The following is a 27,038-nucleotide window of genomic DNA, read 5'->3' as shown; positions in this document are numbered from 1 at the left end:
TTATTATCTGTCCGTCCGTCCAATGCGAGGTAAAGAGGAAGTGGATTAGGCAATAAGTAATATCGTATCCTTAGTGAGTGCAGTTACACTTGAACGCTTCATTTTTTGCACGTTTAATTACGAAGACGTGACAAGTACTGGACGAACGAAGTATACGAGCAGTGTGAGAGTGAGGTGGGCCGGGCACTGATTTGTATAGGTCCTGCCTAGCGCTTGTATGTAAGCGCGGGGTTGTGACATAGAGAGAGAGCGACCTTGTTGTTGTCGACTAACGATGCTTTGGAATGGTGACGGTGTTATGAAAACATTTCATAATGACAACATTTCATGTCTAGCGCGTATACGTAGGCGGGGGGGGGGGGGGGGGGTGACGTCATGGCCTCCATCATGGATAACGGTATTTTGGAATGGTACCGGCCCTGTTCCAATACTTACGTTACTGCATGAATGCATGCATGTTTTACGTTCTGATAGTGTATGAAAATCCGTGCTCTACTTATAAAAAATGAAGTTGGTTACATTCGACGTTGCACTTCCTGTAGCTCTCATTTCTGAGCCGTTTGTATTCCTTTTTGCCTGCTTAATTTACTGCATTTTTATATTTTCTGCTTTCATCAATTAAATTCAATATTTCTTCCGTTAGCCAAGGATTTCTACTAGCCCTCGTCTTTTTACCTACTTGACCCTCTGGTGCCTTCACTATTTCATCCCTCAAAGGTACCCGTTCTTCTTCTACTGTATTTCTTTCCCCCATTCCTGTCAATTGTCGGTTAGAAGCAACGATGACATCGCCTGCTGGTAAAAGATTCTTGTTGTGGAAGATAAGCTGATGTGCCTGGACAATAAAGAAAAATTCCATCGCATATACGATGAGAATTATATTTGATAAATGGATAAATGGTGCAGATTTCATACCCTGAAAGTGTGCTGCAGTTTTACTGGGAGAGGTTCCGAAGTGTGTGCAGGTATATGATGAGTAGGAGGATAAGAAGATTTATGTAAAGGTTCATCAGTCTACTGGATTGTAAATCGGACGGGAACAGTAAGGTAGGTCCTTAAAATGGAGTTCATAGAATGCAAAAGACCTGCATAAGATTTTCGTTGTGGCTTAGAAGCAACGTTAATTTAGTCTGCTGGTAAAAGATTCTCGTTGTAGAAGATAAGCTGTGTGCCTGGAGAGTAAAAAAACATGCCATCACATATATGATGAGGATTATATGAAATCAAGCCACTAACAGAAAACTGAAAATAGCTTCCTGATCTCAGTGCTCTCACTGTAAAATTATGTTGAGAGAAATTCGCCTTACGAACTGTGAGATCGTGAAAAATCAAAAGTAGATCTGAAAAAGGAGACGAGATCTAGTAAAGGCGTACAATACACGCCACTTCAATAGATACGCCCAAGGTTGCGACACACGCCACATCCTCACATGTGGTGGCGCACTTGTCGGGAAATACCGGTGAAGAAACGCCGGTAACCGTGTGACGTCACGCATAGCGAAGCTGCGCCGGTTGGTTCGAGGCTGACGTCAGTGATGGCCGCGACGCCGAGGAGTGCAGCGCCGACGCTGCTGCCGCTGCTGCCGCTGCTGCTACTCGCCGTGGACAGCGCGCTCGCGCAGACCACCGCTGCCGTCGGTGAGCTAACTCTGCCGTAATGTACACTACACTACACTGCACTGCACGTGTAAACAGAACGGTGTTCTACAGTCCTCGTGTGTCACTCGTCCTCACTAAGCGTTCCAACTGTTACGTTGCATTCGTCAGGTGTATCTCAATATGTATTTTTGTTTTTATCCCCTTCTGTGGTATGCAAACACTGTGTTTACTACTAAGCAACTGGGCAGGTAGCTGCTGTGTCGATGTTTTCTAGTAGTGGAATTTTAACGTCAACAGTAACACCAGCGGATATCAAAACACGGTCGTCTTCAAATGGAAAATATACATCCAATGTGGAATACAAAAGCGACGTTTGTGGATAGATCTACATTTTCATCTACATGATTACTGTGGAATTCACAATTAAGTGTCTGGCAGACGGTTCATCGAACCACCTTCAAGCTAATTCTCTGCCGTTCTACTCTCGAGCAGCGTGCGGGAAAAACGAACACTTAATTATTTTGCGAGTTCTGATCTCTCATACCTTATTGCGATGATCATTCTTCCGCATGAAGATAGGCGACAACAAAATATTTTCGCTCTATGAGGAGAAACTAAGTCGTTGAAAACGTCTCTGTTTTAATGATTGTCACCCAGTTCCACCTGTCGTATCTATGGCACTCTCTCCCCTATCTCGCGTTATTACAAAACGAGCTGCCCTTCTTTTTTTTGTTACGGTTTTAGGGCGCAAAACTGCTACGGTCATTAGCGCCCGGTCTGTGACTTAGGAAAAGGTGAAAAAACGAAACTGGAAACCAGCAGCAATAGGAGCAAACTCAAAAAAGTGGGGAAACCAAAAACAGAAGGCAAGCTTAAAAAACCACTATAGAAGGCGGGTTGTTTGTCCCCAAAAAGAGCTTCAAATGACTGACGTCATCTCACTGGCACTAATAAACTCGAGAACGCGATCAGCTGAGCGCGTGTCATCTGCTAAAATGGAAGATATATCAGGCGACAGCTCTTTGAACTTTTTCGATGCCCTTCCCCGATCTTATCCGATGCGGATTCCACACCGCATAGCAATACTCCAGAAGAGAACATACAAGTGTTCTGCCAATAAATAGTAGTCTTTGGTTTGCTTTATTCCGCATTATCTACGTGATCTTTCCAACTTAAGTTATTCGCAGTTTTAATCATGAAGTATTTAGTTGAATTTACAGCCTTTAGATTTGTGTGATTTATCGTGCAACTGATATTTAGCGGCCTAGTTTTGGTAGTCGTGTGGACGACTTCGCACTATTTATTATTTAGAGTCACTTGTCACTTTTCGTACCAGACAGATATATTTTCTAAATCGTTTTGCAACTTATTTCGCTCGTCTGATGACTTTATAAGACAGCATCATCTGCAAACAATCTAAGTGTTACTTAGATTGTCTCCTAAATGGTTTATGTAGATCAGAAACAGCAGTGGGCCTACAATGCTTCCTTGTGGAACGCCGGATATTACTTCTGTTTTACCCCATAACTTTCCGTCAATTATTATGAACACTTCTGATAGGAAATCAAGAATCCAGTAACACAACTGAGACAATAGTCCACAAGCACACAATGTGATTAGAAGTCGCTTGTGAGGTATGGTGTCAAAAAACGTCTGGAAATCTAAAAATATGAAGTCAATTTGACATCCCCTGTCCGTAGCACTCATTACTTCTTGAGAATGAAGAGCTAGCTGTGTTTCGCAAGAACAGTATTTTCTCAGACCTTGTTGGCTGTTGGTCAATAAATCATTCTCTTCGAGATTACTCATAATTTTCGAACACGGCACATGTTCCAAAAACATGCTGCAAAATCGACGTTAGCGATATGGGTCTGTAATTCAGCGAATTACTCGTATTTCCTTTCTTGGGTACTGGTGACTTCTGCAACTTTCCAATCTTCAGGTACAAATCTTTCAACGAGCGATCGGTTGTGTATGATTAGTAAATATGGAGCTATTGTATAAGCATACTCTGAGAGGAACCTGACTGGTATACAGTCAGGATCTCTTCAACTGGAGTGCCATTTGCTGAGTAATGCTCTCAGAAAAAAAGACAGCACGGCCTTAAGCGCTAACAGAGTTTCTGAGACCGTGGGGACGGTTCCAAAGCAAGGCTAACGTGCGCTTACGCAGTCAGCGCCTCATCCGTCCCGTGTTGCTGTTGGCGATTTATTTTCGTTGGTCGTAGTCAATTGGGTAATAGTATAGGGTAGCCAATGAGAATCGCTCAAGCTAGTCACGTTTCTTTTCCGAACGTGTCACGATATCCGAGGTTGCGGTTAGTTTGGAACATAATAGCATGCCAATTTCATTTACGAAGCATAGAGAATTACGAACAAAATTCAAATTGGTTACCCAAATCCGATTAACGATTCGTCGTGTATGCTTCCCATCATTCATAATGGAAGTCGTTACCAACAGCAGCTTGCAACGAAAAGAGCGGAGACACAGTAAGTGCGCGTTTACCGAAAGTTGAGTTTATTTGCGTCCGGCTCAATATTACCAATCAAAATGTATCCACCATATCTATGTTTATGAATTTGAGTCCCTCTAAAAGACTCTAAAATACACGCTACATCACCAGCCACCAACTTCCGTCGTGTTTTCATTCACATGAACATCTGAGATCCCATTCTTCAAGAACTTCAAGTTGACTTCCCTGTTCAGTATTGCCACAAGGTGCAAGACATTTTCTATTCTGGACCATTGACGGTCACTTCACTACGTCTCGCATTTTGTTTGTGCGTTATTCTTTGTTGAGAGTTTTTGAGCCAACGCTGCGATTTTCAACTTGGTATGATGCTTCTCAGCTGTATTCTATTACCCTTTCACTTTGAAATGAAAAATAGATAACCCGAAGTCTTTGGAATATTGTTGTGTGTTTATATGTCATCGCTTAGTTTTTTAGATTCTTAGTCATTGCTTGCTGGTTGCCACGCGCCACCATATTTCCGCGTCGGCAATTCTACACAAGCGTACAGTTGTAATAGTAATACTAGCTGTCTTCATCCTTAGATCACTTTTACAAGGATGTCGATGATATCATGGTATTGCCGTTTAAGAAGAAAACATTCATACATACTGGTACACTCCAAGTTCTAGTTTGTCCAAGATGTAACACATAGTTGGCAGTAGCATTATAGCAGGAACCAACCAGACATTTGCCGATAGTAATTCAGGGAAACTACAGAAATCGTACATCAAGGTGATAGCCTATAAATTTCAGTATGAATACCTTGATAGCAGTCGAACAAAATCTGAATACATAAGGATTGTTGCAGAAATGGTCCTACTCTAGTAGTTGGATACTATTTTCGAGCAAAGCTTAAGAAACGTTTTTGTATATATACTTCGCCTAAGTAATGTTACTAAGATTGTTGAATAGATCCATGTTCAATAATAGCGAAAGCACATATCGTGTAGCATCATCTCCATCCAAACTGCATACGTACAGAAGTAATGTCAGATTTCATTCCGAGGTATATTCCCACTCTCTGGAATATTATTGATGCTACCGCTATATTTGTAGAGCTCTGAACGTAAACTTAAACGAGAGCTTGAAGATAGACATGACAGAGATAACTGACTTAGATGCCGAACTGCTATTATGTACGAAAACATACATTTGACTCAATTATCGGCATAGATGATTTTCTCATCATTCTTGCTTCAAGAACTTGTGCAGGGTGTAATAAATGTTTCAGGATCCCCTGAGGCATTCCCAGACATTTATGGTATTTGAAATCAGTCAGTGAAATTTACGACAGAGCAAAGCCAATTATGACATAAAGGTATCGGTTTTATTCCAAACTGATCTGTAGTACATTGTCAATATTGCATTTCACCACTAGACGTAAATGCTGCAAATTTCTCTCTTACTTGACTGACAGACCTCCAAATCCGAGAACTCGTAACGTTGTCATTTGGCAACTTCACTTGCTTGCACTGTACACAGAATGTTACACCTGAGTGTCTGTCTAGCTTAAGATCCCACAGTGATTGTCTGGATCTCTCTTGTCACGTCTACACTGTAGCCTGTTGCCAAACTGTGGAAAGTCTGGTGATAAGGACGTGACGTTTACCTCGAGCCTTGTCACGTCGGACCGTGAACATGAAACAAGAGCACAGGTAAATACCTGAGGGCATAGCATGCAATAAAGTATGTCCGTCAGCTGTCACTTAGCCTGTTTGGCTTCAAAATGGTTCAAATGGCTCTGAGCACTATAGGACTCAACATCTGTGGTCGTAAGTCCCCTAGAACTTAGAACTACTTAAACCTAACTAACCTAAGGACATCACACACATCCATGCCCGAGGCAGGATTCGAACCTGCGACCGTAGCAGTCGCGCGGTTCCTGACTGAGCGCCTAGAACCGCTAGACCACCGCGGCCGGCTGTTTGGCTTCTGCTACGGTTTTTCGCTGACTCTGAGTCTCAAACCTAGAGAGGTGGCACAGTGGTTAGCACAGTGGACTCGTATTTGACAGAACTTCGGTTCAAATCCCCGTCCTGTCGTCTAGATTTAGGTGTCCCATGGTTTCCGTAAATTGCTTAAGGCCAAAGTAGCGATGAAGAGTGGGCTCCATCACGCTACTGACGTCTGGAGGGATGTTAAACTTTAAATCTTCCCTCCTCCTTTTTCCTTATTTGTATCTAGGGTTATTATTTATTTCTAATTTCTGCTACCAGTCATTTTTATATTTTATGTTTAATCTAACATAATACAACGCGTTTCGAACAAGTTCTGTTCATCATCAGGCGTTTATACATACATACATATTGAGAAGTGTTACTTAAAAATAAACAGTCTTAAACTAGATTAATCTAGAACTCTCTGTCCATTGTTTGTTACTGTAGCGGCTGGTGTGGCATTTGGGGGGAGGGGACCTTGGCCAGTTGTTAAGTGACCGCAGTCATAGAGTTACCTTAATCAATATGAACCATGGAAGTTAGTTGCGGAAACATTAAAGCATTACTAATGAAAAACTTTGAAGAACTTTGTCAGTATCTTCGTCGTGTCACGTACTGTTGGCAGTTTCAACATAGCCTAGCGAGTTGTATTGGCGTGTTACGTGTATGACTTATGTCCACCAGAGAAATCCGAACTCCTTTATCTGTTCAGAAGCCTTCAGACATTGACATAGCGGCACTTCTACGCAAACGGTAAATCAGAAGCTGATAGTATTCCGGTCGCTTTAGTGAAAGCTGTTTTACTGAACGCGACAGTTTATCGGAACGTGTTCTTTTTCGTTATTCTGCTGCTCACGTTCCCCCACACACTTCAAGCGTTAGAAAAATAGAAAATGCTGTCTCGTCGCATGCTGTTGGAAATTATTTAAGTACCGTTATTAAATTCGTTCCTTACCAGGTAAGCTTGTCGGAAGCCATCGAAAAAGTTCAAAGAAAAGCAGCTCGTTTTGTATTGTCGCGAAACAGGGGAGAGCGTCATGGATATTGATACGTGACTTGAGGTGGTGATCATTAAAACAAAGGCGTTTTTGGTTGCAGAGAGATGTTTACATGAAATTTCAGTCTCCAACTTTCTCCGACAAACGCGAAAATGTTTTGTTAACGCTATCTACATAGAGATGAACATAGTAATAAAAAAAATCAAAACTTGCACGGAAAAATGTAAGTCTTCGTTTTCCCCGCGAGCTGTTGAGGAGTGGAACGGTAGAGAACAGATTGAGTGATTCGATGAACCCTCTTCCAGGCTCTTAAGTGTGAATTCGAGACTGGTCATGTACATCTACGTAGATGTACATAATCCCTGCGATTAACCCAAAGTCATTGTTTTCCCTCTTTAAATGTCTCTCACTTACCCCGCAAAGATGTTGCAAATATACCTTCACTACCGTTGGGCCTTAGCACATCCTTTGGTACCACAATATGAATATAATGGACTGTCCTTACCATGAACATACTACAGCTGCCGTAGTCTAATAACGGGTCTTACATTGAACATTACAATATACGAGTGTATACAGTATACCAGATGGCAGTTATAAGAGTCGAGGGACATGAAAGGGAAGCAGTGGTTGGGAAGGGAGTGAGACAGGGTTGTAGCCTCCCCCCGATGTTATTCAATCTGTATATTGAGCAAGCACTGAAGGAAAACAAAAGAAAAATTCGGAGTAGGTATTAAAATCCATGGAGAAGAAATAAAAACTTTGAGGTTCGCCGATGACATTGTAATTCTATCAGATACAGCAAAGGACCTGGAAGAGCAGTTGAACGGAATGGACAGTGTCTTGAAAGGAGGATATAAGATGAACATCAACAAAAGCAAAACGAGGATAATGGAATGTAGTCGAGTTAACTCGGGTGATGCTGAGGGAATTAGATTAGGAAATGAGACACTTAAAGTAGTAAAGGAGTTTTGCTATTTGGGAAGCAGAATAACTGATGATGGTCGAAGTAGAGAGGATATAAAATGTAGACTGGCAATGGCAAGGAAAGCGTTTCTGAAGAAGCGAAATTTGTTAACATCGAGTATAGATTTAAGTGTCAGGAAGTTGTTTCTGAGAGTATTTGTATGGAGTGTAACCATGAATGGAAGTGAAACATGGAAGATAACTAGTTTGGACAAGAAGAGAATATAAGCTTTCGAAATGTGGTGCTACAGAAGAATGCTGAAGATTAGATGGGTAGATCACATAACTAATGAGGAGGTATTGAATAGAATTGGGGAGGAGTTTGTGGCACAACTTGACTAGAAGAAGGGATCGGTTGGTAGGACATGTTCTGAGGCATCAAGGGATCACCAATTTAGTATTGGAGGGCAGCGTGGAGGGTAAAAATCGTAGAGGGAGACCAAGAGATGAATACACTAAGCAGATTCAGAAGGTTGTGGGTTGCAGAACGTACTTGGAGATGAAGCAGCTTGCACAGGATAGAGTAGCATGGAGAGCTGCATCAAACCAGTCTCAGGACTGAAGACCACAACAACAACAGTACACTTAGTTCAAATTTTGTGACCTGATGGATGTTGTTCTGAACTGCTAATTGCAGGGGTCAATTGAAGTAAGAGCTAACCCGCGAGAGAGTATTTTTGAATTAGTGGATGTTGCACGTTTGGTTACATCTGTAATTCGTAAATCACAATGGAATTATTTGTAAGTTTTTCTATGAATTGTTGCACTGTTCTTTAGCTATGTAATTTGCTAAACGGGGAGAAAATTGTTAAGTTCTTTAAAATATTTACTTCTAATATTGCCTCTACTAGTGTGGGTTAACACTCTTCGTCAAAAGGTGCCTCGAAAACTGAGCAGATATCTCACGTTTACGAGAACACTATACCAGAGTCGCTAAACATAAGAAATAAAGATATTACGGTATCAACCTTAAAAATGCAAAGCGTAAAAATGTCAGTTTTTTTCTGTAGTGACTAAATTAAAACATAAAATGTTTCCAAACTTCCTTGTTCATTTCCTTTTACTTTAGGAAACAGAATACTAGAAAATTAAAAATTCTTTCATAAAGAAACTTGAAATCTGAGACCCAGTTCATACACGACGAGCGAGTGTAATACTAGTTCTCTTCTCTGAATTCTTAGTATAAGTTATCGCTGAGTCAGCCCACCGTTCACAACGATAATGCCATCACAGTGAGAGAGTAAAATTACCGGGTCGCCTAACAATGTAAAAGTTGTAAGTCAATGTAAAGAATTTTGAAGAATAAGTCAAGACTGAGAGTAAACGGATATTTATTTGCTCTAATGGCTCACTAAAGTCACAAAAAATTAAGAGAAAAATTTCTCTATAACTCAAATTGCAAAATGCCGTTAACAATACGAGGAGGAACCAAGTGTGGAAGAGTATATGGAGAGAGCGCAACAAGATCTGCTCGTCTGGGCAGCTCGCAAAATCAAACCAAATTAAGCAACACAAGTAGCGTGACAAAATAAGCTAGTAGCGACCTGCTCGGAACATCGATCGCATTACTGCAATTGCGACATTAACATTACCTCACAATCACCAAATCGGGCAGCCAGAGGCAGCTGGGAGACGAGTGACCAACACGGCAAGCGGCGATCGAATGGTTCTCCATCTCTCTTTACTTAAAAAAAAACCTATATGGAGGGGACGACTCAATGCTGTTGCCATTGTGACGGACGAGAATATCGCTTATTTCACAAAAAAAAACGGGGAACGCTGCACAGACTTCCCACCCGTGGCGTTCAAAAATCATCTTAACAAATAAGAGGTTCGTATTGCAATGGAGCAGCTTCCCATCGATTGGTTGGCGCCAAGCACGGTGGAGGGCGACTCAGTTCGATGGATACACCAATTTCGGAGCGAAACAACGGGCCTATCCACACTAGTTGGGTGGCTCTCCTCCTTGCAAATTTGCCCAGTAAACTCTAAAAGAAATTATCCATTAAATGGTGGCAAGAATGAATCAGTTATCACATAGGTACGTGTGACGGTAATGTCGCGAACTACAATTAAATTTGTGTCAAAACACTAAGGGAGAAACATATATTTTGTTAAGTGTAGTCACAACGTTAATAGAGCAGTCCTGGACCTTCTTTTCTTCATTATTCTCACGAAGACTTTCAGAAAAATAACTGTGTTTAGGTGGTATGCATGCAAATAACTGATTTGTCACTCAGTTCTTTTGTCGATAGGACTGTCGCGAAGCGGGGACCTGGGGTCGAATTATGACCAGGAGGTCGAGCACGACGTGTGGGTTAACGGTCCACTTCAAGCCCATAGACGTCTATTACACAGTGGTACCCGCAATAACATTATCTGTCGTGCAAAGTGTACAGAGTTGTAAGTGTGCGCCTCCTTAACTGAATGGTCAGCTCGACTGATCGTCATGCAGCAGGCCTCGGTTCGATTCCCAGCCGGGTCGGAGATTTTCTCCGCTCTGAATCTGGGTGTTGTGTTGTCCTCATCATTTCATCACAACCGGCACACAAGTCGCCCAACGTGACGTCAACTGAAAAGAGTTGCAACTCGGCGGTCAAACTTCCCCAGGTGGGGGCTCCAGGCCATCACTGCCATGGATGACAACCGAAGAGGTCCTGCTATGAAATGAAATGGCATCCCAGGCCATCATACCTGGTGTCAGGCTGGATGGCAAGTTACAGCCAGGTTGGTATCGCACCGCTGTCGAGGGCGTCTCCAGACACCTCTTCGGCCTCGAACCTCATTTACTGGAGTAGAATTGTCCTCAGTGATGAGAATGTGCTACGAATTGAGCCCAGGTGACCAACGAAGATGTCTGGAGACGCCCTGAATAGCAGTGGGATACCGACCAGTCTGTCACTTGCCGGCCGAGCGGCTCTAAGCGCTACAGTCTGGAACCGCGCGACCGCTACGGTCGCAGGTTCGAATCCTGCCTCGGGCATGGTTGTGTGTGATGTCCATAGGTTAAGTTAGGTTTAAGTAGTTCTAAGTTCTAGGGGACTGATGACCTCAGATGTTAAGTCCCATAGTGCTCAGAGCCATTTTTTGTCACTTGCCATACAGTACGACACAAGGAGTGATGATCTGGGGTGCCATTTCATTTCATAGCAAGATTCCTTCGATTGTCATCCGCGGCATCCTTACAGCACAGTGGTATGTTGACGACATACTATATCCCGTTTTGTTGCCCTTCATGGCAAGCCATCCTGAGCTTACATTGCAGCAAAATAATGGCCGCCCGAATACGACGAGAAATTCTACTGCTTGACTTGGTGGTTGCCAAACCCTACCTTAGGCAGCAAGGTCGCCGGATCTCTCCTCAACTGAGAATGTTTCGAGAATTGTGGGCAAGGCCCTCCTAAAAGTTTGGGATTTAAACAATCTAACATGCCAGTTGGACATATCTAGCACGATATCCATCAAAAGGACTTCCAGCAACTCTATCAATCAATGCTTAGACGAATAACTGCTTGTTTAATTCGTAAGGCTCATTTCTTGAATAAATCATCCATTTTTTTCGGAATTTGTAATCATTTGTTTGTCTGTACATGTTCAGTCTCAGACATAAAAACTGACCGCCGGCCGGCCGCCACGTAAGTCCGAGTAGTTTACGTAAGGTGGCCAGTAAAACCGACCGCCCTTGACAACGCTAATTCCGGCAGTCTTCACAATCTGGCAACACTGTAAGATGCGGAAGTGTCAGGAGGAAGTGTTGTCTACTTCCGAGAGGCTGTCGTGTTGTGTGAGCCCGTGGTCTAGTGGTAATAGTCCTGTATTTTAAATTTAGTCAAGCGTTCGCGTCCAACTGTGTCTCCCTTTTTATTTTTACGATATTTCGGCCCTCGTCTAAAGTTACGAGTCTGATTGAACATCGAAGATAAGTCGCTTCACATTCTACCCACCAGAAATAACAAATACTTCCAGTAACAATTCCGCAGGACAGCTTGTGGCTGCGCCGCGATCAGAACAGCTTATAGTCGGGCATTTGCTCGCGGCGCAGCGGCTACTGGGCAACAGCCAGACGCTACACGCCGGCCAGGTGATCGCGGCGCGGCGCGACGCTATCAGTGTGTGTATCAACTGCCATTTTCGAATTTGAAGTTCTAGTTTTCATCTTGCAGTTTTGCATTGGATTTTGAGTACTTGAAAATCATGAACTACGGTTAAGCGTTGCAAAATTGGGTCGCAGATGGAAAAAGATTTGAACTGTACGTGGAGCGAGTGCTTTTGGGAAAAACACGCCAAAAAAAGATACTGTTTCAACAAAGATCGTTCTGGCATGAATGATTTTCAACATTAAGGAAGTCTCGACTACTGATATAAGTGATGGATTACCATTTAACCACCGTGCGACATTTGCATTCAGTAGGCAAGGCTCATGACATCTGGAGTAGGAGTACTGCATGCTCTAATTCGAAGAAAACAAAAATTAATGGCGTGACTATTACTGCAGCTTTGCGTCAACGTCATCAGGTCGCTCATTGAGCATTCCTATGCAGTATTGTTACTAGTGACGTGTTATGATGCCTGTACCGTTAACCTCCTAATAAATGATTGGATTGGATTGGATTGTTTGGGGGAAGAGACCAAACAGCGAGGTCATCGGTCTCATCGGATTAGGGAAGGATGGGGAAGGAAGTCGGCCGTGCCCTTTCAAAGGAACCATCCTGGCATTTGCCTGGAGCGATTTAGGGAAATCACGGAAAACCTAAATCAGGATGGCCGGACGCGGGATTGAACCGTCGTCCTAATAAATGAAATGCAGAAGCCTACCAAAAGAGTGGTGTGAATAATATTTTCCATCTGGTAGCTCCAAAAATGTGTTTTGCACTACGAATTCTCCCCCAAGGGTGTGTCCATCACAGCTGGAATTTGTTGCCAACCACTGAGACACCTTTCGGTCGCAGTGTATCTGCGTAATTGATTGGCGCATGTGGTGTTCAACAGACAGACAGCAGTCGTCACTTTCACTGGAATCAATGACTCTCTCTCTCTCTCTCTCTCTCTCTCTCTCTCTCTCTCTCTCTCTCTGTGTGTGTGTGTGTGTGTGTGTGTGTGTGTGTGTGTGTGTGTGTGTGTGGTGTGTGTGTCGTATTTTAATGCAATAGCTAGTTACTAGAAACTCAATTTTTACCCAACCCATATTCTGCACATTACGTTAAGTAAGTAGTATTAACTCCGTAATATCGTTAGCAGAGACAGTGCGCTCTTGTCGCGGCTCGCGAGTAATAGTGCCCAGTGCCGCCGCGATTTGTTTGTTGGTTAAGCGTGGACACTGCAGCAGACGCTTCGCCATAAACAGGAAGAAATCACCTTGGCTCTGACTGCAGTGAGCGGACTTCACTGCCTGCGTGTTCTTATAGTAACCATAGTAACCAACGTGAGACTCTACTCACAGGTGCCATGGAGCAATTGGAACGGGTATCATGTCATTAGTCACCAGAATATTAACCAGTTATGAAATGTCCACTCTATTTGAATCCCAAGAAAATAGGAACCTTCTCACAAAGTAATATGAGGTGACACCAAAATGTATCCAACACACAAAAATTAACTGCAGAGCTTTCATGCACACACGGAAATATGTTTTGGAAGCATATACTTCATTTCGTCCTCTCATATCAACGCCCAGATTTAGTATGAAGTGAGAAATTAAACAGTTTAGGGTTCTGAAGTACAATGTGACACCAGATTCTTATCGTAGGCCCTATCGGAAACGCAAAAAGCAGGAAGCTCTCCATTCTTTTGTCCAAAAGTTTGTTTTCTTTCATGCATTACTACCACTAGCAGATACTTATTTAAGGACTTGCGGGCATCAAGTTCTTCAGCAGAATGAGCCTCATGTTACTTCGCAAATTACAGTATGGAAAAAGCAACAGAGAAGAGTTCCCCTAGAGCAGTGAAGATACTTCCACTTGTCTGTATTCAGAAATGACTGCCAGCTGCCACAACACTTCACAGAATTCATGTTGCAGGCAACAAAATTGTGACTGCACTTCTGACTTCATTCAGTAAGTCATCAGGAGACGGACGGAAACGTCAAATTAACGTCGCTTTCGGAGTCATATTCAATCCAAAATGAGGTGTTATTAAGTTAGTTGAGTGTTCTAGCAATTACACTTTCATAATTCTCATGCGAGTATTCCGATAGCCAAAAGAATCCGTTAGTGCGAAACCATCGGGAACTACATTAATATCAAACTACAAGTACTCGAGACAGTTCGTGGACTCTTCCCTTCGCTGGGTACCCTCTTACTGTTATTTAGGATTCTCTCCGTCCTAGGCGTAATGCAAATGGAACTTCACAGTCGAGAGGCACTTTCCGCTATTCTTGACAAACATCAGCAACTTGTAATCACTGCGAGTAACAACTGTGTGATGATAATAGTACAGGCTGCCAGTGGATGTGGTGGTGTTATGCTGTCAAACTGCTTACAATAACATTAATGGTGGCGCACAAAATGGCTCTGTGCACTATGGGATTTAACTTCTGAAGTCATCAGTCCCCTAGAACGTAGAACTACTTAAACCTAACTAACCTAAGCACATCACACACATCCATGCCTGAGGCAGGATTCGAACCTGCGACCGTAGCGATCGCGCGGTTCCGGACTGTAGCGTCTAGAACCGCTCGGCCACTCCGGCCGGCGGTGGCGCACATTATTTAGCGCTGACCACCTAAGTGAAGATAGTGTGGTGGCGTCGTCGCTTTTCTTTATTTGACATCAGCTTGAGTAACGTGATTTAACGAACATAGTACTCCATTCGCGAGCTGCGAATGATATAGTATGACTACAGAGATCATCGTGCGGGTATTACATTAATTCTGCAGTGAATTGCTTGACAAATATTATTGTCCGCTATGCAACTAAACAGGTACTCTATGTTGCACTTCATTAAGTGATCAGCTCGCTGCAATCGTGCTTCTACTGTTCGTAAATACTTGTATCCTGACCATTAGTTATTTGACTAAATATGCGCTACAATCTGATTTGCATTTATGTGACATGGGTTAGCGCCATCACAAAAAAATGGTTCAAATGGCTCTGAGCACTATGGGATTTAACATCTGAAGTCATGAGTCCCCTATATTTAGAACTACTTAAACCTAACTAACCTAAGGACATCACACACATCCATGCCCGAGGCCGCCTAGAACCGCTCGGCCACTAGTACCACCACAAAGCAATCACTAAGGAATGGATGCCGTTGAAGTTCCGTTACGTTGACGGTAAGACAAATGTTCGCAAATCACGTGTATTGCCTCAAAAAAGCCGGCCCAAGTGGCCGTGCGGTTCTAGGCGCTGCAGTCTGGAACCGCGAGACCGCTACGGTCGCAGGTTCGAATCCTGTCTCGGGCGTGGATGTGTGTGATGTCCTTAGGGTAGTTAGGTTTAACTAGTTCTAAGTTCTAGGGGACTAATGACCTCAGAAGTTGAGTCCCATAGTGCTCAGAGCCATTTGAACCACTTTTTGCCTCAAAAAACAATTGCATCTTATATATTGAAGGACAGACGTCCACACTGTCACAAAACGTTGAAATACAGCAACGGCGCAGGTAAAAATTTGTGCCCAACCGGGGTTCGAACGTGGACCTCCTGTTTAATAGGCAGACGCGCTGAGCGTTCACTATCGGGACGCAACGGCCAACCTCCCTTCAGGACCTATCTACTCACGCACCTCGTCCGATGCGAATTCCTGTCTTCGCCGCATACCACATACGCGATACCCCGCCGTCCATTATTCCACTTGCTCGCAGCCACACTGTATCCCCGCGAGGGTTTGGACGATGGCGTGCGTCTAGCACTAAAAACTTTCGATGGTCCATCGAGACCTGAATAATTATACAGGATGTTTTAGGCGGCATATTAAATATTGTAGGAGGTGATGGTATACACAAATTGCAGAAAAAATGCCATATTACATGTGTCCAATTTTTATTGAGTACATGCAGCTGGGTTCAATGCATTTTCGTTTAGTTTTTTGGTCCTTACAAGCCCAGTTGGCTACACTTCCTCGAAAATGAGCGTTCAGCATTATTTTTTTTTTGTTTGGTTTTAGGGCGCAAAACTGCTATGGTCATTAGCGTTCAGCATTATTGGAAGAGGTTCCTGTGGCTACAAGAATGCGTATGTTCCTCCAGCACGACGGGGCTCCTGCACATTCAAGTCGTCAGGTGACACACGATCCAAACCTAACTTTTCCCGGAAGATGGATCAGTAGATGTCGGCGCTTTTCTTGGCCACCAAGGCCCCCGGATTTTTGCCCGTGGGGATGGTTAAAAGGTGAAGTCTACAAAGAAAAAGTAAACCCACGAGCCGAATTGATTGTTCGCATTATCAATAGTGCAGCCCCCATAAAAGAACGCAAAGTCGACCTTAGAAGAGCTACACGTGGTGTTATTAAGAGAAGTCAAAAGTACATGGAAGTTGGTGGCGAATTTTTGAAAATCAACTTTGAAAGTTATTTGGCTATGCTTTGAGTTTGTTAGGGTTGCGTACTAACAGCTGGATCACTGTATTCAGTAAAAAGTTGACATATTTATATGTAATTTTTTATGCAATTAATCTATACTACCACCTTCTAAAATGTCTACTATTCATCCTGAAACACTCTGTGTATGCATATATGTGTGGTATCTGTTCTTTCGTACATGTCCGAAAGAAAAGACACCAAGAGTATTTTAACGCCCTGTGACAGTTTGGACATCTGTTTTTCGGTATTTAATTGGTTAACAAGGCTGTGTGAATGCTCGCATTCTTGATACCTCACTGGATGTGCTACAACTGTAGCCAAAGAAAATCCCTCTAGAAAATTATATTTCAAGTCGGATGGTTTTGCTCCTCCTCTACTGTCATTGAAATGATCACAACGAAATTAAGTATAGAAATCCTACAAAACCCTTGAGTTCATACTACGGAGCTGTGCAGATGAAAAAAGTAGTTGTTCACAATTATCAGATGACTGATGGAGTTTATCAGATTCCACTAATTATGACTGCATTATTAATTGTTGGTTCACAGGCGCTTTTCTGGCGCTTTTTGTAACTATTTTTTGAATGTTAGTGCTGGAAGAATAGAAACATCAGATTTTCGCAATATGGAATATTCGAATTCACCAAGTCTTCACATTTCGAGCAACGGCAGAATATCCGTCAGAAAAGCTGACAACAGAAGTCAGGTCATACCTGTCTTCTGGCGGGTGTGTCAATGATAGTGATCTCTATAATAATATTGTATAGCAAAGATACATTGCCAACTCAATCACTGGAGAAGCCCCAAAATTGTGGATACGCTTTCGAGATTTCGGTCCGACTAAGAGAGTAAAACACAAATAATTGTCGCAGTTATTAATTTATGACGTTTCGTTTCCACACAGTGCATCGATGTATTACAACCTAGTTACACAAATGCAAATAAGACTCATTGACATATGATGAGGATATTCCGGCCCTTGCCACCCACAACTTTGAGACGAAGCTATAGTCACTTCAGAGGTCACTCACAGAACACATAAACTGGTATCCTTCCTGGTGGTATAACTGAAACTTGGCAACAACGCAGAATATGTTTGGCAACTCTGTGACCGACGAGTTACTTCCTTGATGGCACAGAAGTATCCTGCTAAATTCACTTGATATTATCGTGTCATTTCAATTGAATATTATGAATAATTTGGATAGTGAGATGTGATATAAGGATATTAGTTAATACTTCTGAGTCAACGAAAATCGTTTCACACGGGAAATACGACTACTCTCGTCTCTTATGTTGCGATTTATCTGTCATAGGGGCTACTGGGCCAATAAGTAAGACACATATGCCGCACCTCTTCGTTAGCTCCGAGGCCCATCACGAAATCACTTTCTTCCCTGCTAATCGTCATATCGTCACGGTGTGGGTTAAGGGTATGGCATTGTCATACTCCTTTAATGAGAACGTTGCAGGGTTCTTAGATTACTGCTATTATTTAACGAGTAACTACACGATTTTACCGCGCAAAGCGTCGTATGGTACGCTCTTTGCGAATTATTTGGGGTCGTTGTTTACGCGCCCTGCAGACCATTGGGGTGTACCGGGTGTGAGAAGTGACTGAGATATAGCACATGATGGACTGATGAGAGACACCATCGGTAATTATAGGGTGTTTTACCCTCGCTGGACGAGAAGACGACCAGGACATCCCGCCGTCTGGCTGCTGTGGACACCTCCGAGAAAAAAAAGATAGAACAGAAAATAATTACAAATAAAAACAAAAGAACAAAATGAACAACAAATAAAATATAGTAAAGTATTGTACTGCTTCCTTTATCCTTTTCTTTTTTTAATAAAATGTTCAGAGGTATATTTAATTTTTGTTCGTGAGCAGAGCCTGAAGTGGTGGCGCACGACCGTCCTCGTTAGCATTAGGGTGACAGTGGCGGTGGCACTAGCTTTGTTTTTCTTTTTAGGTCAGATAGGTTTGGGGGCATTATGGGTGATAGGGGGCCAACGCATGAAGTGGAAGAGGTCTTAACACTACAAAAAATAAAAAATAAATACAAAAAAGTAAAAATAAAAACAAACATTTTAAAAATTAGAGTATAAAAAATAAAAATAAGAGATAACGTGCTTGCCTACCAGGTGCAAGCTGCTTTCGTTCGCCTTTCGAGACTCGCTGAAAGCCATATTTTTAATTCTTTTGTAACATAGCTACAAGCAGGAAGATAGAAACTCAATAAGGGAATCATAAGACAATGCTCGGGCAAAATTCGTCTTGACACTTTCAGTAGCTCTTAGTGTCAGAGCAAAAACCTTATGGTACTGTAAAATTCATAATGCCGCTTTTGTTTTCTGCCGACATATTTTGTTGTTGTTGCGAATACATAATTTTATCTATGAACTGCCACATTTTCATAACACATGAGTATGGTACAGGACACGAAGTAAATACAGACGTTTGCGAAGTCAAAAGTCTGTAATATCCTACTAATTCGTGTTAAAATAGGCACAATCGTCTTACAGACACTTAATTCTGTATTAAGATAGGCTGCCGTCGTGATGTTTCTGCAGTAACTGCAATTTGTATTAGTACAGTGAATATTTCAATTGAGTTTTCCATTAGTTTATTGAACACAGGAGTAATCATCAAAGAGAAGTTAATCATCAACAGTACATTCTTTCGCAATATCTAAAACAATCTGACAATGGTTAAGTACTTTACAAATTCTACGCCTGTAGAAACCTACTAATTCAAACGATGTCATTAAACCAGTGAATTTTGAAGAGCATTTTCGTCTATAAACGAATTGCCTTGACGGTTGACCGATCAAGAGCGGGAATGGCAAAAGTTTACGAGTATACGATCTGGGGGACAAGTGCCTGAGAGATGACTTCCTTATCAGTAAAAGTGCCTGACAGAGGACTTAGCTATCAATTTCGTAGGTAGTTCTGTTTCTCAAATCAACAGAGTGCGTTATCATACAGTAGTACGCGTGATGTAGTTTTGTCGGGTGATTTTCTTACACTGCGACCGAAATGTGTCTTAATTGTTGGCAACAAATTCCAGCTGTGATGCACACACCGTAGTGCAAAACACACTTTTGGAGCTGTCAGATGGAAAATATTATTTCACACTACTCTTTGTTCCAGTTTAAGTCTTTTGGTAGGGTTCAGCCTTTGATTCCTTCTTAGGAAGTTAACGATACAGGCATCATAACTCGTCACCAGTGACAGTACTGCATAGGAATGTTCAATGAGCGACCTGATGACGTTTAAGCAAAACTGTAATAATAGTCACTCCGTTGATTTTTTGTTGTTTCGAATTGGAGTACTGCGTGCTCTTACACCAAACTTCTGAACCTTGCCCGTTGAATGCAAATGTCGCATGATGGTTAAATGGTAGCCCATCAATTATACCAGTAGTCGAGACTTCCTTAATGTGGAAAATCATTAATGCCAGAACGACCTTTGCTGAAACAAGAAAATCTTTTTCTGGCGCATTTTTCCCAAAAGCACTCGCTCCACACACAGTTCAAATCTTTTTCCACCTGAGACCCAATTTTGCAACGCTCAGCCGTAGGTAATGATTTTCAAGTTTGCAAAATCCAATGCTAAACTGCAAGATGATAACTAGAACTTCAAATTCGAAAATGACAGTCGATACACACACTGATAGCGCCGCGCCGCTATCACCTGGCCGGCGCCCGATTTCAGGGGGCGGGTGAGGTCTGGCCGGCGGCCGGCAGCCGCTGCAGCGCGAGGAAACGCCCGAGCGTAAGCTGTTGTGATCGCGACGCAGCCACGAGCTGTCCTGCGGAGTTGTTTCTGCAAGTATTTGTTATTTCTGGTGGGTAGAATGTGAAGTGAATTAACTTTGATGCTCAACCAGACTCGTAACTTTAGACGAGGGCCGAAAGGTTATTAAAAAGAATTAGCTACACTTGGACGCGAACTCGCGGCTACAGGTTTAGAATGCACTACGTTTACCACTTTTTTTCCCTTCTCTTCCTTTTTTTTCTTTTCTTCCTTTTCCTTTTTTTATTGTATTTTTTCTCTCTTATTTTAAAGCCCCTTAGGAAAAAAAAACCAAGTGCCTCCGCCACGTTTCATCCTATAACAAAAAAATCTGGTAATCACTACACCACGGGCTCCCACAACACGATAACCTCTCGGAAGTAGACAACACTTCGTCCTGACACTTCCGCATCTTACAGTGTTGCCAGGTTATGCAGACTGCCGGACTTAGCGTTGTCAGGGGCAGTCGGTTTTATTGGCCACTTTACGTGATCTACTCGGGCTTAGTCTCTGTGCCGGCTGGCCGGCGCTCAGTTTTTATGTCGGAGACTGTACAATCCCATCTACAGATTTCCACCCAACCTCCTACTTTACCAAACGTACCTTCGGAGTTGTTTTACCCTGAGCCTTGTTTGCGTCTGGAACAAGGGACTGATTACCCTGTAGTTTGGTCCCTTTACCCCTCAAACCAATCTTCCGTCACATTCGGATAATGCCTTCATGGTACGTGTTTTCTTTATCTTAGAGTGTATTTTATGTTAAAATGCTATAATATAAAATAAAATTAAAATAAAATAAACGCAGAGCTGTTGCTGCCATAGCCATATTGTCAAAGGCGAACAGCTATCGTCGCCCTCTTACATGCTCGACTGTCTCTCGCTTTATTTTTAGTGGAGGAGCTATTATCTGGTACGATCAGTGAGAGTTGAGAGTAATCGTACGGCCGGTCCTCAGGGTCGCCTTGCCGCACGCGCAGCGGCGAGTCCGGCGTGTGCCAGCCGCTGCACCGCTGCCGGCACGTGCTGTGGAAGCAGCCCATGGCCTGCTCGCGCCACTCCGTCTGCTGCCCCGGCACCTCCGCGCCGCCCACCGCCGCCTCCTCCGCCTCCACCGCCGCGTCCTCCGCCGCCTACAGTGCACCGACGCCTCGTACCACAGCTGCAACCGCTACCACGCAGAGGGACACCAGGGCGACCACAAAACGAGCTGCCTTGTCCAAAAGTCAACAGAGTGAGTATATTCCCCACCCTGGCGAACAACTACACTACTGGCCATCAAAAATTGCTGCACCACGAAGATGACGTGCTACAGGAAGAACATGCTGAGATATGCAAATGATTAGCTTTTCAGGGCATTCACACAAGGTTGGCGCCGGTGGCGACACCTACAACGTGCTGACGCGAGGGAAGTTTCCAACCGATATCTCAAACACAAACAGCAGTTGACCGGCGTTGCCTGGTGAAACGTTGTTGTGATGCCTCCTGTAAGGAAGAGAAATGCGTACCATCACGTTTCCGACTTTGATAAAGGTCGGATTGTAGCCTATCGAGATTGCGGTTTATCGTATCGCGGCATTGCTGCTCGCGTTGGTCGAGATCCAATGACTGTTAGCAGAATATGGAATCGGTGGGTTCAGGAGGGTAATACGGAACGCCGTGCTGGATCCCAGCGGCCTCGTATCACTAGCAGTCGAGATGACAGCCATATTATCCGCATGGCTGTAACGGATCGTGCAGCCACGTCTCGATCCCTGAGTCAACAGATGGGGACGTTTGCAAGACAACAACCATGTGCACGAACAGTTCGACGACGTTTATAGCAGCATCGGATGAAGGGTAGAGCCACGGGTCGTAACACATCTGAAACGTAATGTCCACTATTCAAAGTGCCGTCAATGCGAACAAGAGGTGACCGAGACGTGTAACCAATGGCACCCCATACCATCACGCCGCGTGATGACGAATACACGCTTCAAATGTGCGTTCTCCGCAATGTCGCCAAACACGTATGCGACCATCATGATGCTGTAAACAGAATCTGGATTCATCGGAAAAATTACGTTTTGCCATTCGTGCACCCAGGTTCGTCGTTGAGTATACCATCGCAGGCGCTCCTGTCTGTGATGTCGCCGAATTGTTCGTGCAGATGGTTGTTGTCTTGCAAACGTCCCCATCTGTTGACTCAGGGATCGAGACGTGGCTGCACAATCCGTTACAGCCATGTGGATAAGATGCCTGTCATCTCGACTGCTAGTGATACGAGGCCTTTGGGATCCAGCACGGCGTTCCGTATTACCCTCCTGAACCCACCGATTCCATATTCTGCTAACAGTCATTGGATCTCGACCAACGCGAGCAGCAACTTCGCGATACGATAAATCGCAATCGCGATAGGCTACAATCCGACCTTTATCAAAGTCGGAAACGTGATGGTACGCATTTCTCCTCCTTACACGAGGCATCACAACAACATTTCACCAGGCAACGCCGGTCAACTGTTGTTTGTGTATGAGAAATCGGTTGGAAACTTTCCTCATGTGAGCACGTTGTAGGTGCCAACCTTCTGTGAATGCTGTGAAAAGCTTATCATTTGCATATGACAGCATCTTCTTCCTGTCGGTTAAATTTCCGCGTCTGTAGCACGTCATCTTCGTGGTGTAGCAATTTTAATGGCCAGTAGTGTAGTATGTGGAGCCCAGCTGAATCATCCATACAAAAAAATATTTGCTTTAGTAAGCCGAATTCTGGGTAAGAGTGTAGTTACAGTGTACCTAACTCTCACATTACGTTACGTTGTGAAGTTGGTAGCCGCTCCAAGAATGATGGGAAATATATACGACGAAACATGGGTCAGGCATCAGTAGCGAATGGTATCGTTCGTTTGTAATGTTGTACATTATGTCAGAAATGTAGTTAACGAACCGAAATATTTCCAGCTAAAAAGGCAGCGATGACGCGCTGCTGCTATCGGCGCAATGAATCCTGATAGATGAAGAGGGCTAATTGGGAGCGGTCGTGAGTGAACTGCATTGTGAGCAGCGTTTTTGCGGAGTCATGGTTTGTGATATCGTAAGTGAATTGTTATGTGCATTATTATTGTGCTCTTAGATTCCTGCCAACCACATACTCGAAAACAGTAACATTCGTAAATAACGGTAAAGTTAAATTGATAAACAGTTCTGTAAAAATGATTGTTGGTCGTTTCACTCGCAGAAATTTAAGGCGTATCTGTAGGTTCCTGCTTAATTACATGTTCGAAAGTCACGAAATATTCGTAAAAAAAGAAGAGAAAGAAGTTTTGAGAAATACTACCGTAAATATGATAAGGACTACTGCTCATTTCACTCTCTATTTAAGCTGTGCTCTTAGGTCCATGCCTAACCACATACTCGAAAATCATGCCATTCATAAAAAAATCAACAAAGTATTTTTCACAAGCAATACTAGACATGATTGCATTATTCCGAAATGTAAATATTAGAAACACGTTCTCTGAACTTCATAAATAAATGTTTCCTGGCTATTCCACTTTCTCCTCCACGTATATATCCAAACAAGTAGCACTTAACTCTCTGCATAGTTAGTTGAAGTAAAAGCTGTTAAATTAATGCGCAGAAAAATGATCTTGTACCAACACAGTGAGCTTGCTCTAAAATGTACACGATCTAAGTTTTGAAATGTTTATCATCTGATTGAAATTTCGTTAGGTGAGGCTCAGTCGTGTAAAACTACTTTTAAAAAAACCGAAGACAATCGGAAATTGCTTATCACATTCAGGAGAACAAGTTTTGTTCTTTTGCGAACGACTTCAGAGAAACAGCAGGTGGTTGCTCACTCCATGCCGCCAAGCGCCCATCACCTCATCCACTCTTCCCCTTGCCAGACATAGATTGACCAGTCTCTACAACCGACTCAGCTCCTCAAGCCTGTCGCCATTGACACAGTCCACAATAAAACTTCGCGGCAGAAAGTGCAACAGTCAACATCGTGATCTGATAAATGCAGGTGTTCAGCAGTGAAACTGGTTCTACATCTCTTTAATCCACAAACAAGTTATTTTCAGTATGTCTCCCATAGTGATACCGCTTCCATCTAATCAACTTTTTTGACGAATACTGATGTTACAAATAAGAGAAGTCTATTTGCGCAACGAATGTGCGCCATCATTTCTATCTTTTCAGGCTGCAAGGTTCATAGACCGAGAACATTTCGTGTACAACCTTTGTTGGACAATGAATCCGCAGTTCATGCACCATCTCGCTGTCTCGCCCTGCAAGTTAAAGCAGCTACACTGAAATATGAAAAAATAAAATCTTACCATATTCCAAGAAACATAAACGAAAAAACTGCTACGAAAATCAGTAACCGACCCTACAACCCATTATCGCGAGATCTAGAGGTCTAATCACACCTAGTGTTCATTATGAAAGTAGAAGTACTGAAATCGCTTCTTGCGTGAAGTCGTATCTTGCGCCGAAACAAATCATTAAAATCCGCGATTCTCACTGGCTATCGTATACTACCCGATCGGCTACGAGCAACGGAAACAAAAACGGAACAAATTACCAATTGCAAAAAAAATGGCTCTGAGCACTATGGGACTCAACTTCTAAGGTCATCAGCCCCCTAGAACTTAGAACTACTTAAACCTAACTAACCTATGGACAGCACACACATCCATGCCCGAGGCAGGATTCGAACCTGCGACCGTAGCGGTCGCGCGGTTCCAGACTGTAGCGCCTAGAACCGCTCGGCCACCCCGACCGGCTTACCAATTGCAGCTCGCATCGCTAGAGCTAAGTACTCTGTTCCTGCACTTCAGCTGAAATTAGTCTCTTTGACTCTGGTATCCAGCGCCTCTCTCTGGAATAGACTGAGCCGTCCTCACGGCTTCCTCTAACGACTAAATTCTCTGTTCGTCTTTCTACTGTTTTTCATTTTCCTTTTCATAAACAACTCTTGACTAGAAGCATTTAACGCTATTTCCGTTAACTGTAGCTTCTGATGTCAATCAAATATTCCCTCTATTTTTCTCTTTGTTGAAGAGGTCACCAGCGATATTTGCTGAAAACCCTACTTGAAAGGATGTAGTTACTTGCGTCTCTAAACCCTTAAATCTCAACAAAAACGAAACAGCTTTTGCTGCGACTGTTACAACAATTGGCGGATTGTAAGTAATGTTTAGAGCTAGTAACGAACGAATAAGGCGATGTACAGTTACCAGAAGAGACTACAACCGCTTCAAATAACATATGAAAACTGCATGACTGTTCGTTCATGACATTTAAGTCATTTTACTGGGTGTCTGAGGCGCATAGAAATGCTTAATCCCTCAGCGTACTGTGACAAGTTTGTGCGATGTGTGTTTCTATGATTTCTTGTATAGCACAGTAGACTGACGTTCGCAACCATCCGTCGGGTGGGATCATCACCGGAGGCGTCACACATACTCACTAATCCATTCAACAGTTCAGATAGTAAAGATTTAACCCGGGCCTCCTGCCGCGCAGTAAAATGAGATCAAAAATACCTCTCCTTCCTTTTGCTACCAAATTCTGGTCACGCAAATTTATCAGTACCAGGATTCAAACCAGATAACTCTGGCAACTCGTCATCGAGGCAGCGTGCGATAACACACAAACTTCGTAGGAGAATATACGTTTTACCTTATTCCGAGTTCCCTATAATTACAATATATGTAAAATTAATGCTTCCTCAACGCAACCTGCCTGAGATAAACTTTGGAGAACAGACTTGATGTATTATTTGCAAAATCTAATTACTATGAATATAACTGCAGTGTTGGAGACATCCATATTCATTAACTTTACATGCCTGTGAGAATTTGTTACGCATCCGCAGGAAGATGCAATCGATTTGGCGCCTGCCAATTGTGTGCCAAGGATTGGCAGAATTCATATAGTTGATGTCTTACCTTCTGACTGCTGCCGTTGCTTCATATTCTTCCTGCATTTCATGGTTTTCGTAACTCTTCACAGAATGGAGTCACACACATTCACGTAGCTCGCCAGTCGTCTCGTCACAAACTGTTGCTAAGTAACGGCGTCGTTAGCCGCAGGGGCCCCTGTATTGTTGAGAATTGCGTAGCGTCTTGATTTGTTGTTTACTTTAGGAGGAAAAGTGGGAAATAATCACCATATAATTAAGGAAACTATCCAACTATAATTGTAGGAGCGTATCTAGGCTGCGATGACCGTGCAATGTACCCGCGAATAAGGTACTTCTGGAAAGCAAAGAACAGGAAAAAGTAAGGAAAAATTAAAACGAGAAGGAAAAGTGAAAAAAAAACAGTAAATTGCATAAGTCAAGAGAAGTCTTTCCTACGTTAAAATAACGTAAGATTATTTTGGAAATCAAACTGACGTGCAGCTATGTGAATCGTTTAGATCCTTCATCCAGATCAAAGATCAATCCGCTTTAGGATAAAGGCATCAGTTAATCGAATATAAAGAAAGCAAGGCCCCACCAATGACCAAATGTTTAGCCTAAAGCTACGACTGAGGATACGTGGCGCATACAATAGTGTGCAAAAAACAGTTACAATTTAAATTTAGTCCTTACAAATGCTGTAGTGGATAATCAAGAAACAGCCTTGTGTTTTAATGCAGTTGAGGACATCTACATTTTTTGGTCACGACATGATGCGTTGGTAGTATTTAAAAACGTGTCGTGAATGCTACCATGGTAAC

General features: G+C 42.9%; 1 protein-coding gene across 1 annotated transcript in view; it reads left to right on the top strand.

Annotated features, from left to right (window-relative positions):
• The window catches only part of LOC126252388 (trypsin-1-like), a 208,710-nt gene that overhangs the window by 100,031 nt on the left and 81,641 nt on the right, over positions 1–27,038 (top strand). Inside the window, exon 2 of the mRNA XM_049953281.1 lies at positions 21,284–21,559. Coding sequence (XP_049809238.1) covers positions 21,284–21,559 — 276 coding nt within the window. The remainder of the gene's footprint in view (positions 1–21,283; positions 21,560–27,038) is intronic.

Source organism: Schistocerca nitens, chromosome 1 (genome assembly GCF_023898315.1).
Source record: "Schistocerca nitens isolate TAMUIC-IGC-003100 chromosome 1, iqSchNite1.1, whole genome shotgun sequence".
NCBI lineage: Eukaryota > Metazoa > Arthropoda > Insecta > Orthoptera > Acrididae > Schistocerca > Schistocerca nitens.
This window is presented reverse-complemented; position numbering and strand designations above follow the sequence as displayed.